Source organism: Perognathus longimembris, chromosome 5, assembly GCF_023159225.1.
Source record: "Perognathus longimembris pacificus isolate PPM17 chromosome 5, ASM2315922v1, whole genome shotgun sequence".
Lineage (NCBI taxonomy): Eukaryota > Metazoa > Chordata > Mammalia > Rodentia > Heteromyidae > Perognathus > Perognathus longimembris.
Genome location: NC_063165.1, coordinates 37,842,250 through 37,858,836, shown reverse-complemented (window position 1 = coordinate 37,858,836; position 16,587 = coordinate 37,842,250). Strand labels below are relative to the sequence as shown.

General features: G+C 32.9%; 1 protein-coding gene across 1 annotated transcript in view; it reads left to right on the top strand.

Annotated features, from left to right (window-relative positions):
* Positions 1–11,292, top strand: part of Cip2a (cellular inhibitor of PP2A) — a 34,474-nt gene extending 23,182 nt beyond the window's left edge. Inside the window, exons 14-21 of the mRNA XM_048346565.1 lie at positions 2,880–3,075; positions 3,510–3,584; positions 3,669–3,779; positions 6,730–6,926; positions 8,227–8,340; positions 8,580–8,662; positions 9,391–9,530; positions 10,241–11,292. Of these exons, the coding sequence (XP_048202522.1) occupies positions 2,880–3,075; positions 3,510–3,584; positions 3,669–3,779; positions 6,730–6,926; positions 8,227–8,340; positions 8,580–8,662; positions 9,391–9,530; positions 10,241–10,411 (1,087 nt within the window). The 3' untranslated portion in view covers positions 10,412–11,292. The remainder of the gene's footprint in view (positions 1–2,879; positions 3,076–3,509; positions 3,585–3,668; positions 3,780–6,729; positions 6,927–8,226; positions 8,341–8,579; positions 8,663–9,390; positions 9,531–10,240) is intronic.
* The last annotated feature ends 5,295 nt before the right edge of the window (positions 11,293–16,587 follow it).

Genomic DNA, 16,587 nt, shown 5'->3' with positions numbered 1-16,587 from the left:
GCGCCACTTCTGGCCGTTTTCTGTATATGTGGTGCTGGGGAATCGAACCTAGGGCCTCGTGTATCCGAGGCAGGCACTCTTGCCACTAGGCTATATCCCCAGCCCTTTTTTTTTTTTTTTATATAAGCACATGAGAGTCTTTATTGCAAGCTTGAACCTGGGCTCACAACCATTACCGATGCAGGTCGAGCCCTGACTCCTCTGTCAACAAGGTTTTTACAGCAGCACACAGCAAATCATATCTCACCATGGTAAAAGCATAAAACAGCATAGCAACAGCATAGCAACTAAAGGTGATTGGCTAGCTTGTGGGTTTCAAAATGATTGGTTTAGGCAAATAACCTTGTCACAAGGGTGTTGCCGAGAGTTCTTCTTTTTTTTAAATTTAATTTATTTATTAATTGAACACAAATTTTTTGACAAGGTGTTGTGCAAAAAGGGTACAGTTACATAGTAGGGCAGTGTGTACATTTCTTGTGATATCTTACGTCCTGTTTTTCTATCCCTTCTCTAGGTCAGGTAGACATATATACAATATACAATGTATCAAGAATATATACAGTAGCCACATGGCCACGCCCAAGAAAGTTTGCCTAGGGCTTTAAATGTAATGTCGATATTAGACAATATGTCGATGGTAGTCTTATATGAATGTACAAACATAGCTTTTGAGCTATTGTATTCCCCTGAGAGGTCAATTTTTGACCTTTATATGTTGAGTAATTGTTTGGTTATAGTTACATACTGTTGGGTCGCTGCCCCAATCCTGTGGGGAATACTATTTGACAAGCAGTTTTTGGTTTCCCAGACTTGGTCTCTACTGTCTCTCCGTCTCCCTTTGTTAACAGTCATATATCAGGGAGATCATGCCCCTTTGTTTTCTGTGTTCTAGGCTTGTCTCACTCGACATTATTTGTTCGAGTTCTGACCATTTCCCTGCGAATAACAATATTTCACCATTCCTAATCGCTATGTAGTATTCCATTGTGTATAAGTACCATATTTTTTGGATCCATTCTTCTGTGGAGGGGCATCTGAGTTGTTTCCATATTTTGGCTATTGTGAATTAGCCATCACTTTTTAATGTATTATATTCTTAACACATAAACTTGTCTTCTACATTTAGTTCTTTCTAGAGAACATTTTCCTTCCTAAATGTTTTAAGTACAAAACCAAACATTACTGTTATTGACCAGATCTGGACCATTTGCCAAAGTGGTCATTTCTGAATACTACATAAACTGAAAGTTGTGCTTAAAGAGTAAAAAGGCCCCTAAGGAAAATATGTGTTTTTAATCAGAAAATAGAAGGTGATTGGCAATTTATTTTACAATCATTGATTTCAGATAGCAAAAGAATATTTACAATAATATTTGAAAAATACCTCATTTTTAAGGTAAGACACTAAATGATTAGAAAAATATTTACTAGATGTCTATTTTAATAAACTTTTAAAACTAAATTATTTATTTGGATAAATTTGTAAAAGTGGTTTTAGTAATTTGAAGCAGTTGGTAAACAGGTGAGACATTCACTATATTGGCAGAGATGAACAAGCAGGTCATTGGACAGGCACTACATAAGTAGTTTTATTAGAACAAATCTGTACACATTCATTTTCATATTATCTTCATTATCTATGACTACTTTCCTTCTCAAACAGCAGGGTTGAGTAGTTGAAGTATAAGCTGTAAGCCAAATTGCACTTTTCAGAATTTAAAAATTTAGATGATCCTAAATGCATGAGCCATATGATCAGAATTCCAGTATTTTTAACAAAAATGGTAAACAATTAGAAACCTCCGGTTACAACTTGGAAATGGTTTATAATGAAGCTATTACATTTTATGATGATTTGCTTGCTTCAATTGTATTAGCCTAGCATGACAAAAAAAATCTTCAAAGGGAAAGCTACAGCCCCTCTGAACATGGATATCTCATCCTTTGCCTCTTGGTAAGGCCTTCCCACCATTTTCCTGATGTTTTAGCCTTCCCTTAATGTGTTGTGGATCGTTTTCTTTGTGGTCTACTTATGTTTATTTTTATGTGTCCTTACTTGATCTTGTCTATATTAGTTTTGTAAGTGAATTTATTGAGTGAATGAGTGGATATGTCATTTTTATGTATGTAAATTTGCTTGCTTGTTTTTACTGAACATTTAACAAATATTTTTTAAGGGCCAAATACAACTATACTATTTAGGTATTTTTTGCTAGAGCAACAAATTATACTAGATGCCTGCTGTGGTAAAATTTGTCCTATAATCACAGATAAGATGGCAGGAGGAAGGGAGGGAAGAAGGGTGGTCAATATTAGCATTACATAGGGCTTAGTCATGAATTTTCTTAGAAGAGATGAATTTGAAAGAAGATCTGATGATAAGAAACAAAGCTTAGAGGCAGAAAACTAGACTGTCATTAAAGGGGCACCAGTCAGATTGGTCTTGAAAGTCAGTGGAGGTCAGATTGGTTAGAACTTACTGAGTGAAAAAAGGAAAGAAAAAGGACATAGACACAGAAAAAGTGATGCACCTCATGATAAGAAGGCTGTTCCGAGCAATACTAGTAACCTGGTACTTAGTGCAAATAATCTACATCCATAAAACTAGACTACGGTGCCTCTAAACCAAAGGTAGAAATGTCATTATTAAAGGGAATATTTCAGAAAATTTAGGATATTACCCATGCCATGTGTCATTGTGGTACAAAGTTTTCATGACTGTGAAGCTTTATATTCCCTAACCCAACCCTAACCTCACCCCACCCCCAAAAAAACCCATCATTTGGAAAGATTTCTTAATTTTAAGATTCCCTAATTCTGCAATGTTCTGCCTAGTGCTGCTTTGTTTTTGTATTTTTTTCTTTTTACTTCCTATTCAGACTGGGAGAAAGTATAGCAGCAAACAACGCATATAGACAACAAGAAACAGAACACATGCCCAGGAGAATGCCTTTGCAATCATTAAATCACAATTTTTCTGGATCAATAAAGTGTATAACACCTCCCTTTTTGAAAGATAATGTTTCTGGATTAAATATGGAAGAATTGATAGAGAAACTTCAGTCTGGAGTGATGGTGAGTGGTAAATAGCAATTATAAACAGGATTTTGCTTGGTACCTGATAGCTAAATAGCTACACTGATTATATAACATTTTTAACACCTTTAGAAGGCAATATCATCACTGAAATTTTATTGATATACAAGATAGTAATACTATGGAGAATTTGGAAAGAGTATGAGATAAGACAATCGTATAGCTCTACCAACTTTTAACATGGCTTTCATTGTTTCCCTAGTTTGCATTTCTCTTACCAATCCAACTTTGGAAATGATTTAAAATGTGTTATTTGCATACCAAATCTTATCCAGATACTGTTCTGTTGTGGGGAGATTAGTGAAATATGTGCTTATCAACCAAATATAATATTCTCTTTTTTGTGTTACTTATATGTTGTGATGATTTAGTTGCAATTGTTACAATTTTCTAATTATTTTATTAAAACGTAGGTAAGGGATCAAATTAAAGACATGAGAATATGTGATATAATGGATGTATATGAGATGAAGCTATCCACATTAGCCGTGAGTACAAGCTTCTCTTAATTATGTTAAGTAAGCTATAATAAATGTTTTCTTAAAATTATGAAAATCTATGTTTTCTTATAGTCCAAAGAAAGTAGATTGCAAGATCTCTTGGAAGCGAAAGCTCTGGCTCTTGCACAAGCGGATAGACTGATTGCTCAGTATCGATGTCAAAGAACTCAAGCTGAGACAGAGGTATGTATATTATAAATTCATGTCTGACTAGAAGAAAATTGAATAAATGACAAAAGTATGCAAAATATTAGTAATATACTTATTATTTTGCCAGTCCTGGGGCTTGAACTTAGGGCCTGAGCACTGTCCCTGGCTTCTTTAAACTCTTTAATTTTGGTTATGTTACTATCTTCTGATTTATTTTTTGCTATGGTGATATTCTTCTTTTATATACTGTGTTAATGGTTTTCAGAATTATATTATGTATATATAAATTTGTTTATGTATTTTATGATTTCAACCATTTCTAAGATACTAATGTTCTTATACTTATAAGCACAAATCTTCCTTATAAGCACAAATGCCTTCCATTATAGCTGCAAAATATTTCAACCTCAGCATAACCAGTAGCATACTAATTATTCTTCCCTTTTTAAAATGTTTTCCTAATTATTTTCTACTATTCGTAGTGTTTTCCAAATTAGAAACCTAGATACAACAAAAATTACCTCTTGTATGTATTCACCAGGAAATTCTACCTTTTAAGTGTTTCCTCTTTCTAGTTCTTACCATTATTTTTAATTTTTTTAATCTTTTAATTTTTTTTTAGCCAGTCCTGGGGCTTAGACTCAGGCCCTGGGCACTGTCCCTGGCTTCTCTTTTGCACAAGGTTTGCACTCTACCACTTGAGCCACAGCACTTCTGGCCTTTTCTATATATGTGGTGTTGAGGAATTGAACCCAGGGCTTCATGTATAGGAGGCTAGCACTCTTACCACTAGGCCCTATTCCCAGCCCCTTACCATTATTTTTAATAGGTTATATTCTTTTCCTTCTTTGCATCAATGACCGTAAATATCTCTAAATTATTATTCTTACTTTTAGTCTAGTGTTCTCTTCTCCTCTACTTTACACGTTCCTGCCAACAGTGATTTAGTTCTACTCTCCCTCACTCCCAGCACCCAGGGGTCCCCGAGGCAGCGGTCTTATCCTGTAATAGTACTGCGTTGGCTTTCAGATGCCATTGATTTTTTAAAAAAATTATTGTTGTAAAGGTGATGTACAAAGGGGTTATGGTTACATAAGTTAGGTAAGAGTACATTTCATTTAATTACAAATCCTTATTCTTCACAGGCAGGCATGTTGGATCATATCTGCATTTTCTGAAACTTCCCATGCTATCCTTTCTTTTTGTTTTAAACCATTCTATTTCATGTCCAGAAGATATCTTCTCTTTCTTTTCCTAATTCCTCATAGTTCTCAGATTCCAGTTTCAATACTACCATTTCCTAGAACCTACCATGGTCTTCTCTTAACCACAAATGAGTTTGGCTGTCCTTCTTCTGTGCCTCTTGCTAACCTTTCTCAAAAAGTGTGAAAATCAGATCATTTTTAATATCTAGTTGTGATGTCAAAGACTGTTTCTGTACCTCCATGCATATAATATTTGGGGCATATGATAGGTGCTTGGTAAGTTTGACATTGTGCTGAGAATCTGTATATACATGAAATGTACTTTACTGGTGAAAGATTCCTTTCAATAATTTGACTTCCAAGCAGGTTAAAAATTAAAACCTACCTAATATGACTTCATTAATTAATTAAAATAAAGCCGTCTGGCTTTTGAAAGGCTTTGAAATCAATGATAAAATATCTTTAAAATCTTGGAAGTGTGGCTGTGGATCAAAGTGATAGAGTGCTAGCCTTGAGCAAAAGAGCTCAGGGACAGTGCCAAAGCCCTGAGTTCAAGCCCCACGACCAACGAAAAAATTTTTTAAAAATCTTTACAAAGTAAGGATAGTTTAAAAAAATGGCAAAGGCATACAACCATATTTTTCTTTCATATTTAACATGCTTCATTTGTTTTGTCTCATACCATAAATTACAAGAAAGCTAGAGATTTTTAGAATAATTTGTTCCCATTTCTTCTCAGAGTACACTGTAATGTTCTAAGTTATATGCATCAGACATATTATACATTTATTAGAGAATTTAATGCTTTTCTATGTTGCGGAAAAAATTTCCCAACAATAACACTAATAGATTTTTGTATAACCTATGCTCTAAAAAGGGTTAAGATTAGATTTTTGTCTGACATTTTATGTCACTAATTCTAGATTATACACTTTGGTTAAGCTAGCTTGATTTTTAAGTGTTACATTAAATATTTTGAGATGCATTCTTATTCTTGATTCTTACTTGAAAGGAGAATACTTGGGTATCAGTTTAGTATTAATGGCTACCACAAGGACTGTGCCCTTTTACTTAAATACTTTATATAGGGCTTCTTTATTATGCACTTTTATTCATTTCCACTAACCTGGCCATCCTTACATTACAATTGTAAAATTTAACATCCTTAATCGAAAATGTTCCAACATCTAAAACTTCTTGAGCACTGTCATGACACCACAAGTAAAAAGTTCTATATCATGAAACTTATTTTTACACACAACATTGTTAGAAATGTATAAAACTACTTTCAAAGTATTTGTATAAAGTATTTAGAAAACATAAATAAATTTTTTGTATTTCAATGCATGTTCCATCCCAAGATGCCTCGTTACTAATGTGTTCATTGGTATGTTCCAAAATCTTAAAGAATCTAGCAAGTTTTTCATCTCAAGCATTTGGAATAAGGGCTACTTAACCTGTATCAGATTTATCAGGCCATCAAATAAATATGACTGATAATGTTTTCTATAACCCAGTAGATACTGAACTATTGAACATTTGCTAAATCCTTTAAATTGTGGGCTATATATACATACTCCGGTGTATTCTAGGTAGTTTGATCATTCTGTATGCATCACAGAATCTATTTACAAGATAATTACTTTTTATATAACTAGGCAATAATCTGAGGAGACCACCATCAGGTATGCAATCTGTTGTTGACCAAAATATTGTTATGTGGTACATAACTATATATAAATAATAATAGGAAAGACCATGTGCTATTTTCTTTTAAGGCACGGACACTTGCTGGTATGCTTAGAGAAGTTGAGAGAAAAAATGAAGAACTTAGTGTTTTACTGAAGTCACAACAGCTTGAATCAGAAAGAGCACAGAATGATATTGAACATCTCTTTCAACATAATAGAAAATTAGAGGCTGTGGCTGAAGAACATGAAGTGCTGACAAAATCATACATGGAACTTCTTCAGAGGTAAAGTGTCTGTTCTAAGGGTAGACCTTATAATGAACACATTGCATGTCTTCTCTCTGCTCCTGAAGTCCTTTTATAAAACAACACATAAATAATATTTTCTGGTGAAATTCTGCAATATTTTAAATAATGAGAAATTTAAGTCATAGTAAAAGGCACTATTATTTCATCAAACTCATTAGCAAAGTTAGAAATCAAAAGGTGTCTTTTCAATTGACTTCTTTTATTTATTTATAATATATCAATTGTTACCTGTAATATAAACTCGTCAAGGAAGGATCTTTTGTTTTGTTTTTGGTAACTTACAACCCCTTTCTTTTGTGCTGGCACTGTGGCTTCAACTAGTGGTCTAGGTGCTGTTCCTGAGCTCTTTTGCTCAAGACTAGTGCTTTATCACTTGAACCACAGCTTCACTTCTGCTTTTTTGGTGGTTAATTAGAAATAAGAGTCTCTTACAGACTTTCCTGCCCAGGTTGGCTTCAAACCTTAATCTTCAGATTTCAGCCTCCTGAATAGGTAGAATTACAGGCAGGAGCCTCTAGCTCCTGGCCTACAATTCCTATTTTTATGTGCTTGATACAAATTGAGATGCACTAGCACTGTTAGCAGTTGTTGAATGAATTTGTCACAATTGGTCTTATTTAAATTATATGAATAGCTCATCTCTGCAAATCAAAATAGTTGAATATTGACAATTTCCTAACATCCAGTCTAATAACACAGATATTTGCGTGCTAGTGTTCAAATCTTCTCAGTTATGATTTATACTTTGTTTATATTTATGACTAAGTTATCTATCCTAAGTAAACTGCTGAGTTAAATTGATACTTTTTTAAAAAATTCAGATTGTGAAAAATACAAAATCTTGGGATTGACTGATAAAGATTTCATCTAACCAAATTTGGTCAGTGTAACTAATTTTTTGTTTTGTTTCTGTTTTAAATCTTTCTTTTCAGAGAAACATGAAAAAACATAATCATGCTTTAGAGGGTAACACTTTAGAAATAATTGATCCACAATTTACCATACAGGCAAAATAAAATGCAGAGAGAAACAGAGAACTTTTTAATTCTACATCTCTTTAAGAACAGTTGTGTATGCAGGATTGTGGGTTGTAAACTAATACAATATGCCCATAACTGAGACTGATGTCAATCATTTCCACTTGATAATAACTTTTAATCCCATCAGCTAGCCAAAAGTTGGACTTTACCATTCTTAAAAAAAACACTATGGTTTTCTTTTCTCTACTGTGTTTTTATCCATGAAACAATGCCAACTCATTTCTTTGCCCTTTTAGAAATGAAACTACTGAAAAGAAAAATGAAGACCTAGAGATTACCTGTGATTGTCTGAATAAACAAATTGAGACAGTGAAGAAGTTGAATGAGTCACTCAAGCAACAAAATGAAAAGTAAAATCTCTTAATTCTTTATCCTAATTATTTGGGGTTTAAAAAATGGTTTTCTATAAAGAACATTGTTCTTACTGATAAAATTCATGAATTATCATTTATGTTAGATAAAATATTTATTTGATAGGTTTTACAGGGAGTTATAGTTCTTACTATTTTATTTTAAATATGATTTGTTAGAGACAAAAAGAAATGCTATGATTCGGTGATTTTTTTTTGTTTTCCTTATGTGACTTCAGAACTATTGCCCAGTTGATTGAGAAAGAAGAACAGAGAAAAGAAGTCCAGAACCAGTTAGTCGATAGAGAATGTAAATTAGCAAGTAAGTAGCCTTTGTTTGATATTGTCTGTTTTTAGCATATGTTGTTTTAGAAGAAAATCAGAACCTGATTTGTTTATTTTAGTTTATTATTTTTTACTTCTCAGTTTTTAAACTTTAAATTACTTCATAAACAACTTCCTTTTCCATACTGTAACATTTCACAAGAACAGTTTTTAAAAATTTGATTGAATTGAAAAGCCATCCTCTTTGAAATATAGGTGGTAATATAAAATTTTAAAAAATACTTAAGTAACATAACAGCAGGTGGCAGTGCTAAGTAACTTTTAGTTACTGTTTTTTTGAGTATGAGTGTGTGTACATAGGCACACCATTACCAGGCCTTGAATTTGAGGCCTAGAACTCTCCTTAGCTTTTTCTGCTCACAGCTGATACACTGCCACTTGAGTCATACCTCTAGTTCTGCCTTTTATGTTTTTGGCTTTCCTGTTGTAACCCTTATAAATTCTGTGGATTGCCCTTCCTCTCTTTATGGCATTTTATACTTTAAATAGGAAGTAGAGAAAGGTATAGAGATGTGTTGTTTTCTATAAACTGCAGTCATAAGAGATGTTTCATGATGACTTTTTTAGCAAGTTCTGAAGAAACTTATATCCAGATAGGTATTTCTTTATCTTCATTGTCTTTGATTTTGCAGTAGCTACCTAAACTTTTCAGGGTAATATCAGTATAAGACTACTGACTACATAGAGACTCTCTTTTGTTTTAAGATTTGTATCAAAAAGCAAAAGTGCAAGAAGAAAATATTAAAGTCCTAGAAAAAGAAAAGAATGATAAAGATGAAGCTATTGACATTCTTAGAAAAGAATTAAGCAAAACGGAACAGATAAGAAAAGAGTTGAGCATTAAGGTAAGACTTTTGGTTGAATTTGCATTAAAATTAAAAAGTCTTTGTGAAAGGGTCAACTTGAATAGATTATGTTCTGTTTCTTTAGTGAAAATATATAGCTTTATTTCTGCTTATATGGGTGATCCTGATAATTTTTCATATTTGTTTAGATATTTATAATTTGCAAAGAGCTCTCTGAAGTATTTTTAAATTGTCCTTACATTAACAGGCACTAATCCCTAAATATGAATGCTCTAATTTGTAAATGAAGAGATTGAATCTGAGACTATGAACGACATTTGAGTAATAAACATGTGTTTAGTGTCTTGCATCTAGTGTGCTTTTTACATTATTATGATTGCTTGGGTGATGACTGTAGTTTGTGCTTTCTGGCCCATTTACTACCAGGAAGATTAGAACAGATTAGATTTAAAAATCTGAAATTTTACAGAGTATAACAGAAGCAGCATAAAACTTAATGCCACATTTATAGTTTTGGAGGGGCTACATTAATGTGTTATCTTTTTAGTAATTCTAAATAGTATTATATAGTATTTTCTCCAGGTTCTTAGCTGCTAGCATTGACGTTAGAAGCATATGCAATTTTTATTATATATTACCTAAATTTATCATATAATTAATTTAGCTTAATACAATACATATTTATGTATCTGTGAAGGTATGCATGCTACTCTTCTCAATTTCTAATAACTGCTTTCTTAATTCCTTAGGCTTCCTCCCTGGAGGTACAGAAGGCACAATTAGAAGGTCGTTTAGAAGAGAAAGAATCTTTGATGAAAGCTCAGCAAGAGGAGTTGAACAGACATTCTCACATGATAGCAATGATCCACAGTTTAAGTGGTGGAAAAATAAGTCCAGAAACTGTGAATCTCAGTATATAGACATTATGGCACTTTGGAACTTGTAACCTAATAACATTTTTGTAATATTTAAATAATAATTTATGTGGTGGAAGGGATGGTAAAGGGAGGTGATTTGTGACTCCAAAGTAGTAGGAATTATTATCTGATTTAGTAAAGATTCTAATTTTGTATATGTCTTATTGTGTTCTTTTGCATATAGTTGCATATAGTTTTTTAAATTTTACTTTCTGTCTTTGGCCTTTATTGCTTAAAGCATTCTTTAGCTCATACATTATGATATTACTCGTTAGAAACCATTGCTATCTTTCTAATGTTCTGTTTTGTGTGTCTAATTTATTCTTATTTGTAACTATAATCATCATTTGATGACAAGTTTGAATACATCCTTAAGCAATTTTGTCATTGTGTAAATCTCTTAGAATGTCCATGCAGAAACTAAGCAGCTACAGTTTTACCAGTCAGTATTATCTTAAGCAGGCACCATGTTAAATGTGGAGCATCATTGGCCAGAACATTACATCAGGCACATAACTATAATTAAATTTTTACCTATGTTATTTAGATTTTTAAAATCTATTTTAGTACAATAATCTTAAAGATTAATAAATTGTAATTGCTATTAGGGAGAAGAGAGGTGCTATGATAATACTAGAGAAAGTTCTCTAAAGTAGAATATCACTGAGTTTAAAATGATCTGTATTCATTTTACATAAAGAGATATAAAGCTCTAAGTTTAAAAACCAGAATAGCGGGCAGAAAATAATGTACAAAAATTAGTAAATAGCTAGTATGTAAAATGATTGCATTATCTTTAATAATTTGTGGAATTGTTTTTAGAATGTCTTTTTGTATTTTCTCTTTTTAAAATAAATATTGGCCAATTTGTTACCACTTCTACTGAGTTCCAAAGGTAATTTGAATTTTTACCCTTGCTACATATTCAGAAATATGCTTGCTAATTGTAATATAATATACATTTAATTCATAAATTGTCCTTAATTGGTGCATTTAATTTTGAACAGTGAGTTAAGAACTGTTTTATATTAGTATTTTGATTTACTGCTCTATACTACTGCAGCCACTAATTTACTTGGTCCTTTCCCTACTATATCCCTATTTGATTTAGGTAAGTTTAGATTTACATTTTGTAGAGTTGTGGAAATTTTTTAAACTATGACAAGTAAAACATTTTAAATTAATACTTGTTCTACAGGAGTACATTTATTTTTGTTTAGAAATTCAATGCATGTTTAGTGTAATATAGAAAAACCTTCAAATGTGACTCAAGAGCAGAAGGCTCTGTAAAATGAAAAGAACAAAATCATATGATTGAACCCTAATACTCCAGGGAGGCCTGGGGCTATGGTATAAGTGGTAGAAGAGCTGTGTGAGGCCCATGTTCAAACCCAAATGCCACAAAAATAAATAAAAAGTCTAGGGAAAATGAAATTATTTTTTACAAGTTAAGCCTCCCTGGATACTGAACCTTCTTCCACGCTATTCTGTAGAGATGCCTGCAGTGATTACACTATTCTAGACATATGCTGTCCAACGCTATATGTGTATATTGCACACCTGAACTGTAGCCTGTACAACCAAAGAACTCTATTTTTTATTTTATTTTAATTAGTTTTAATTAATAGGCATTCTGTTGGAAGTACATATCTAGCCCTTTTTGCAAATGTACATTTATAGAGCGTGTTTGCTTGCTCTCAAAGGTCTATAGATAGGCACATGCAGGAGGTCCACTTTATTTGTGATTTTGCTTTCTGTAGTTTGTTGTCATGGTCCTCACCCTTGGACTGAAAATAATAAATGAAAATTTGCAGAAATAACAATTTATGTTACAAGTTTCACATAATCCTGAGAAGTGGAATATCACATCTTTACTTTAGTGTTGTGAATTATGAAAATAGGACTGAGGATGCAGCACAGATAAATCCCAGGTCAGCCCTGGGTTCAGTTGCCACTACTGAAAAAAGATAAAGATTAATATTTACATCCCTCAGTTTGAATTTACTTCCCTTAAAGTAGTTACAAGGAAGCAGTTACATAATTTGTACTTATATTCATGACAATTTTATAGCTCGGAAATTATGCAGAAACATGAAATTTAAAAATTGTAGGTTCTTTACAATATGGAAATAACTTAAATTTTACATAGTCTTATTCCATCATTTTGTATATTGAGTTTCTTCCTCTTCAAAGATGCTGGTTTACTTCATTTATGCTTGTATTCATCTAAACATTTCCTAAATACTCAGGAAAATCCTTGTTTGTAAAGCTCATATAAAAAGAAGCATCTTCTGTCTCAACTAGATGTTTTTAGTTATGCCATTTCCCAATGACCCAGTGTTTGTGTTCTTATCTCAAAAAAAGGGGAAGGCTGCATCACAAAGCACTTTTTATAAGTCTGATATAGAGTGACATTTTAAAAGTTACAGAGGAGATTGAATTTCAACTTCATTATGTAATTAAAAACTAATTTTCCAGTAAGTAGCTGAGCATTTGACAGTGATTTAGTAGTAAACATAGTCTACATCTCCACTATATTACCTTCACTGTTATTTTAAGCATAATGATTCATTTTATTAATCTAGACAAAGAAAAAATACAATATATTATAATATCTACCCATATCCATTTCTTAGACTTCAAGTACAGAGATTTATGATTAGCCTGGTTCAAGATCAGTTAAGCAGGATTGCCCCAGAGTCAATTTTAACTACTCTAATAACTTGTGGAATACAGTAATCACCATGTTAAAGGTCCCTGTGTTAGAAAAAGACATTTTGAAAGAATTTTGTCACATTTCATATGGAGTGGCCAAGTGACTGAAGGAAGCCAAGGGTTTAGAGGGAATAGTTCATAAGCGTGGTTGCCTGATGCCCAAACTTCTCTATTTTTCAACTGGACAGAAACATGCACCTTTACCTTTCTCTGGCCAAGGGCAGATCAGAGCTAAACAAAGGAAAAGTAGTTAATAAGAGTCCCTGCCAAAACTTCCCATTTAGGTCTTTCATACAAAAAAAGGGACTCAAACCTGTAGAGTGTCTACTCCGAAATGGTCAGTGTCAGGTCCTCTCCATGAGCTCAACATGGTGATAGCCCCATCTTGCTCTCCTATCCAAAGGTAGAACTCTGACCCCAGAATCTTGATTCTGGTTGCTAGAGATTAAACAATTCCTAGGTTGGCAATAAAGAGAGATTTCAGGTAGAGAACCAAGTAGTACTTCAAGCATTAAAAAAAAAAAAAAAATCCCAATTATTCTATAAAGGGGACCTTAGAACAGTGAAAATAAATTTCTGACTTGAGAGCTTTATCCTCTTGTTTAATGAGGACAAATAGAAATTTTACACAGCAGTGTATACTTCACAGCTGTAAAATCAAGCATCTCTGATTTACATGAGTTATAATTTGAAAGTACTTGGTGGCATAAATTCACCTTTATTAATGAAATAAAGTGTTGCATGGAGAATATGTTTATTGAAGCACCACTGCATAAGAACCTAGCTTTATCGGGTCATTAAACACACTAGTGTTCAGTTTCAGTCATGAAGGAAGATGACTTACTGAATTACAGACCCATGAATTTCAAGAGATGTTGGAATTATAAATGAGTAGTTCAGAACTAGATCTATCTTTCCTCTTTTTTCTTAGTTACTAATAGACATGATCAAGGAGTAATATGGAATAATATCAGAAGAGATTTGCTTGCCTAAATTATACCCTTAATTCTAATTACAGAACATTTTAATAACTCAAAATTAGACAGACATGATTTGCTTTAAAAAGTTTTTAATTTACAGATGACATTGATGAAATCTATTTTAAAATTCATCTTTTAGGCCTAGAAAAAAAAGCACAATAACTACCCTGAATTATAAGCCAAAGCACTTGTTTCCATCTTTACTTATTAAAAATTGAATTTATTATATTCATCTTCAGTATAAAACCTTCTTAAAAATATGGTAGACATGAGAGCATTTAAACAGAACCTATTTCTTAAACCTAGACATTCATTAAAAACATACCCAACATTAACCCTTTTAGGTGGAAATGTTCCCTTCCCCAGTAGATTATTTTGTTGATCATTTTCCAGGTCAGAAAGATACATCCCCATTGTTCACTTGATCAGGCATGTAGAGTAAATGATTGATGAACTTGAGCAGTGGATTGGAAAGGAAAAGTACCTCTGTCTGCATTGGTGCTGTTTATTAACATTAGGTTGATAGCAATTTTCCAAGCAAGTAGGCATCATCTGTTAAGACATCTGTGCCTGCCTAGCTATAGCAGAAAACGCTAATAGGAAAGTGCTTCCATTGGAAGAGGGACATAAGAAGTAAACAAGCTCTGGAAAAAGGTATTAAAAGTGACTCCATCAATTATCTCTTTAGAGAGCACTATCAGTTTTCATTAAAAGTTATATTTTCCTCAAAAATTACTAGACTTAAAATAGCTCAGGTAATTGTATGGAAGCTGTCTTGCAGCCACACAATATAAATTTTAGGCAGCTTCTAGTTCCTCAGTTTTTAGCTAGGTGCAGGACTCCTTGCAATTTGGATTGTCTCTATTGGCTATGGAGGCGTAAACATACTTTGTAATAATGTAGTGCTATGCCATTAAGTTATCATAAATGCAATATAAGTGCAAATAATGGAAATTTTTCACGGGGGGAACCCATTAAACAAGGCATGGTTCTTTTTACCTTTCTCCATTTCTGATTGTTCATGACAACGTAGCTGGCTGAGTAAGAGAATTTGAATTGTAATTTCATCTTGGGAACGGGAAGCCATGAATAGCAGATGATCAGATAGAAGACACCTGATACTTTATAGCAGGAGCCCTGGATTTACTCCTTCCAGACCTCATAAAAATAAAGTTCTGTACTATTTAAGTCATTGTTATTTTGGGTTTTTCAGTTCTTAACTTGTCCATTTGAAAATAGCTAATTTGTTGTTGTTGATCCCCTTGGCAACTAATACTGGGACTATCAAGAAATACTGGCTAAGTATAATATATAATCCTCCAAAGCTAGACAAAAAATCCAGTTATAAAAAGAAAAGATGTAATTAACTATAACAAGATGCAAAGCAAGTGCTATCATAAATATAGAAGATAAATGTTAATAAAAGGATAGGCATGGAATTATTATGTAAAATACATGAAGAACAATTACATCCAAAGTGAAAAGCAAACATACAGTAAAACAAACAGACAATTCAGGCAATTCAGACAACTCAGATTAAGAACCAATATAAATAACTGGTAAACATTTGAACAGATGCTCAAAAAATTTGGGGTGTGTGTGTGTGTGTGTGTGTGTGTGTGTGTGTGTGTGTGTGCCAGTTTTGAAGTTTACTTTCTCATGTCTGACACCACCAACTACAATCAGAGTCCAGCTTTTCTTTTTCCTTCTAGTTATTTGGAGATAGAGTCTCCTGAACTTGAACCATGATCCTCAGACCTCAGCCTCTGGTGTAGCTAGGATTACAGGCATGAAGCATTTTGAGCTAAGAAGCTCATAATTTAAGAAGGAAATGAAATGAAAATAACATAAGACATCACTTACTGGGGCATCAAAAGTTAAAAAAAACAAGAATGAGAATGCCTATTGAATGAGAATGACTAATGAAAGAATAAGCATTTACATGCATGGCTAGTGAAACTATTCCTGCTTTTTTGGAAAACAATCTGGCAGTATCTATTAAAATAAAAAATGCATATTTTCTTTGACTTAACTGGGACACATTCCCAAGTAAATCTGATGAGAAAAGACAAGTGAACAAGGATGCAATCTGCAATTTTTTGTCACTGCTTAACAAACCAAACAAAAACAAAAAAAATGGGAACTTCAATGATTGGTTGAATAAATTTGGAATAATATGGACTATCATAGCCAATAAAAAATAATAGTAGCTTGATTTGGAAAGGTTTCAATGAAGTGTTAGTGAGAAAAAGAAAGACAGAGGCATACATAATCCCAGTATGTCATCCACATAATGTGTGATGTGTTAAGTGTATTTACCTGAGCTGGTAAACATGTACAAAAATAGCTAATGATGCATTTTAAATCCTTAAATGGGGTTTGTAGCCATAGCTCAGTAATAATTCATGTGCCTGGAATATGCAAGTACTTAGAAAAGTACTAAGTACCAAAAAATAAAATGTTAACCGAGATCATTAATAGGGT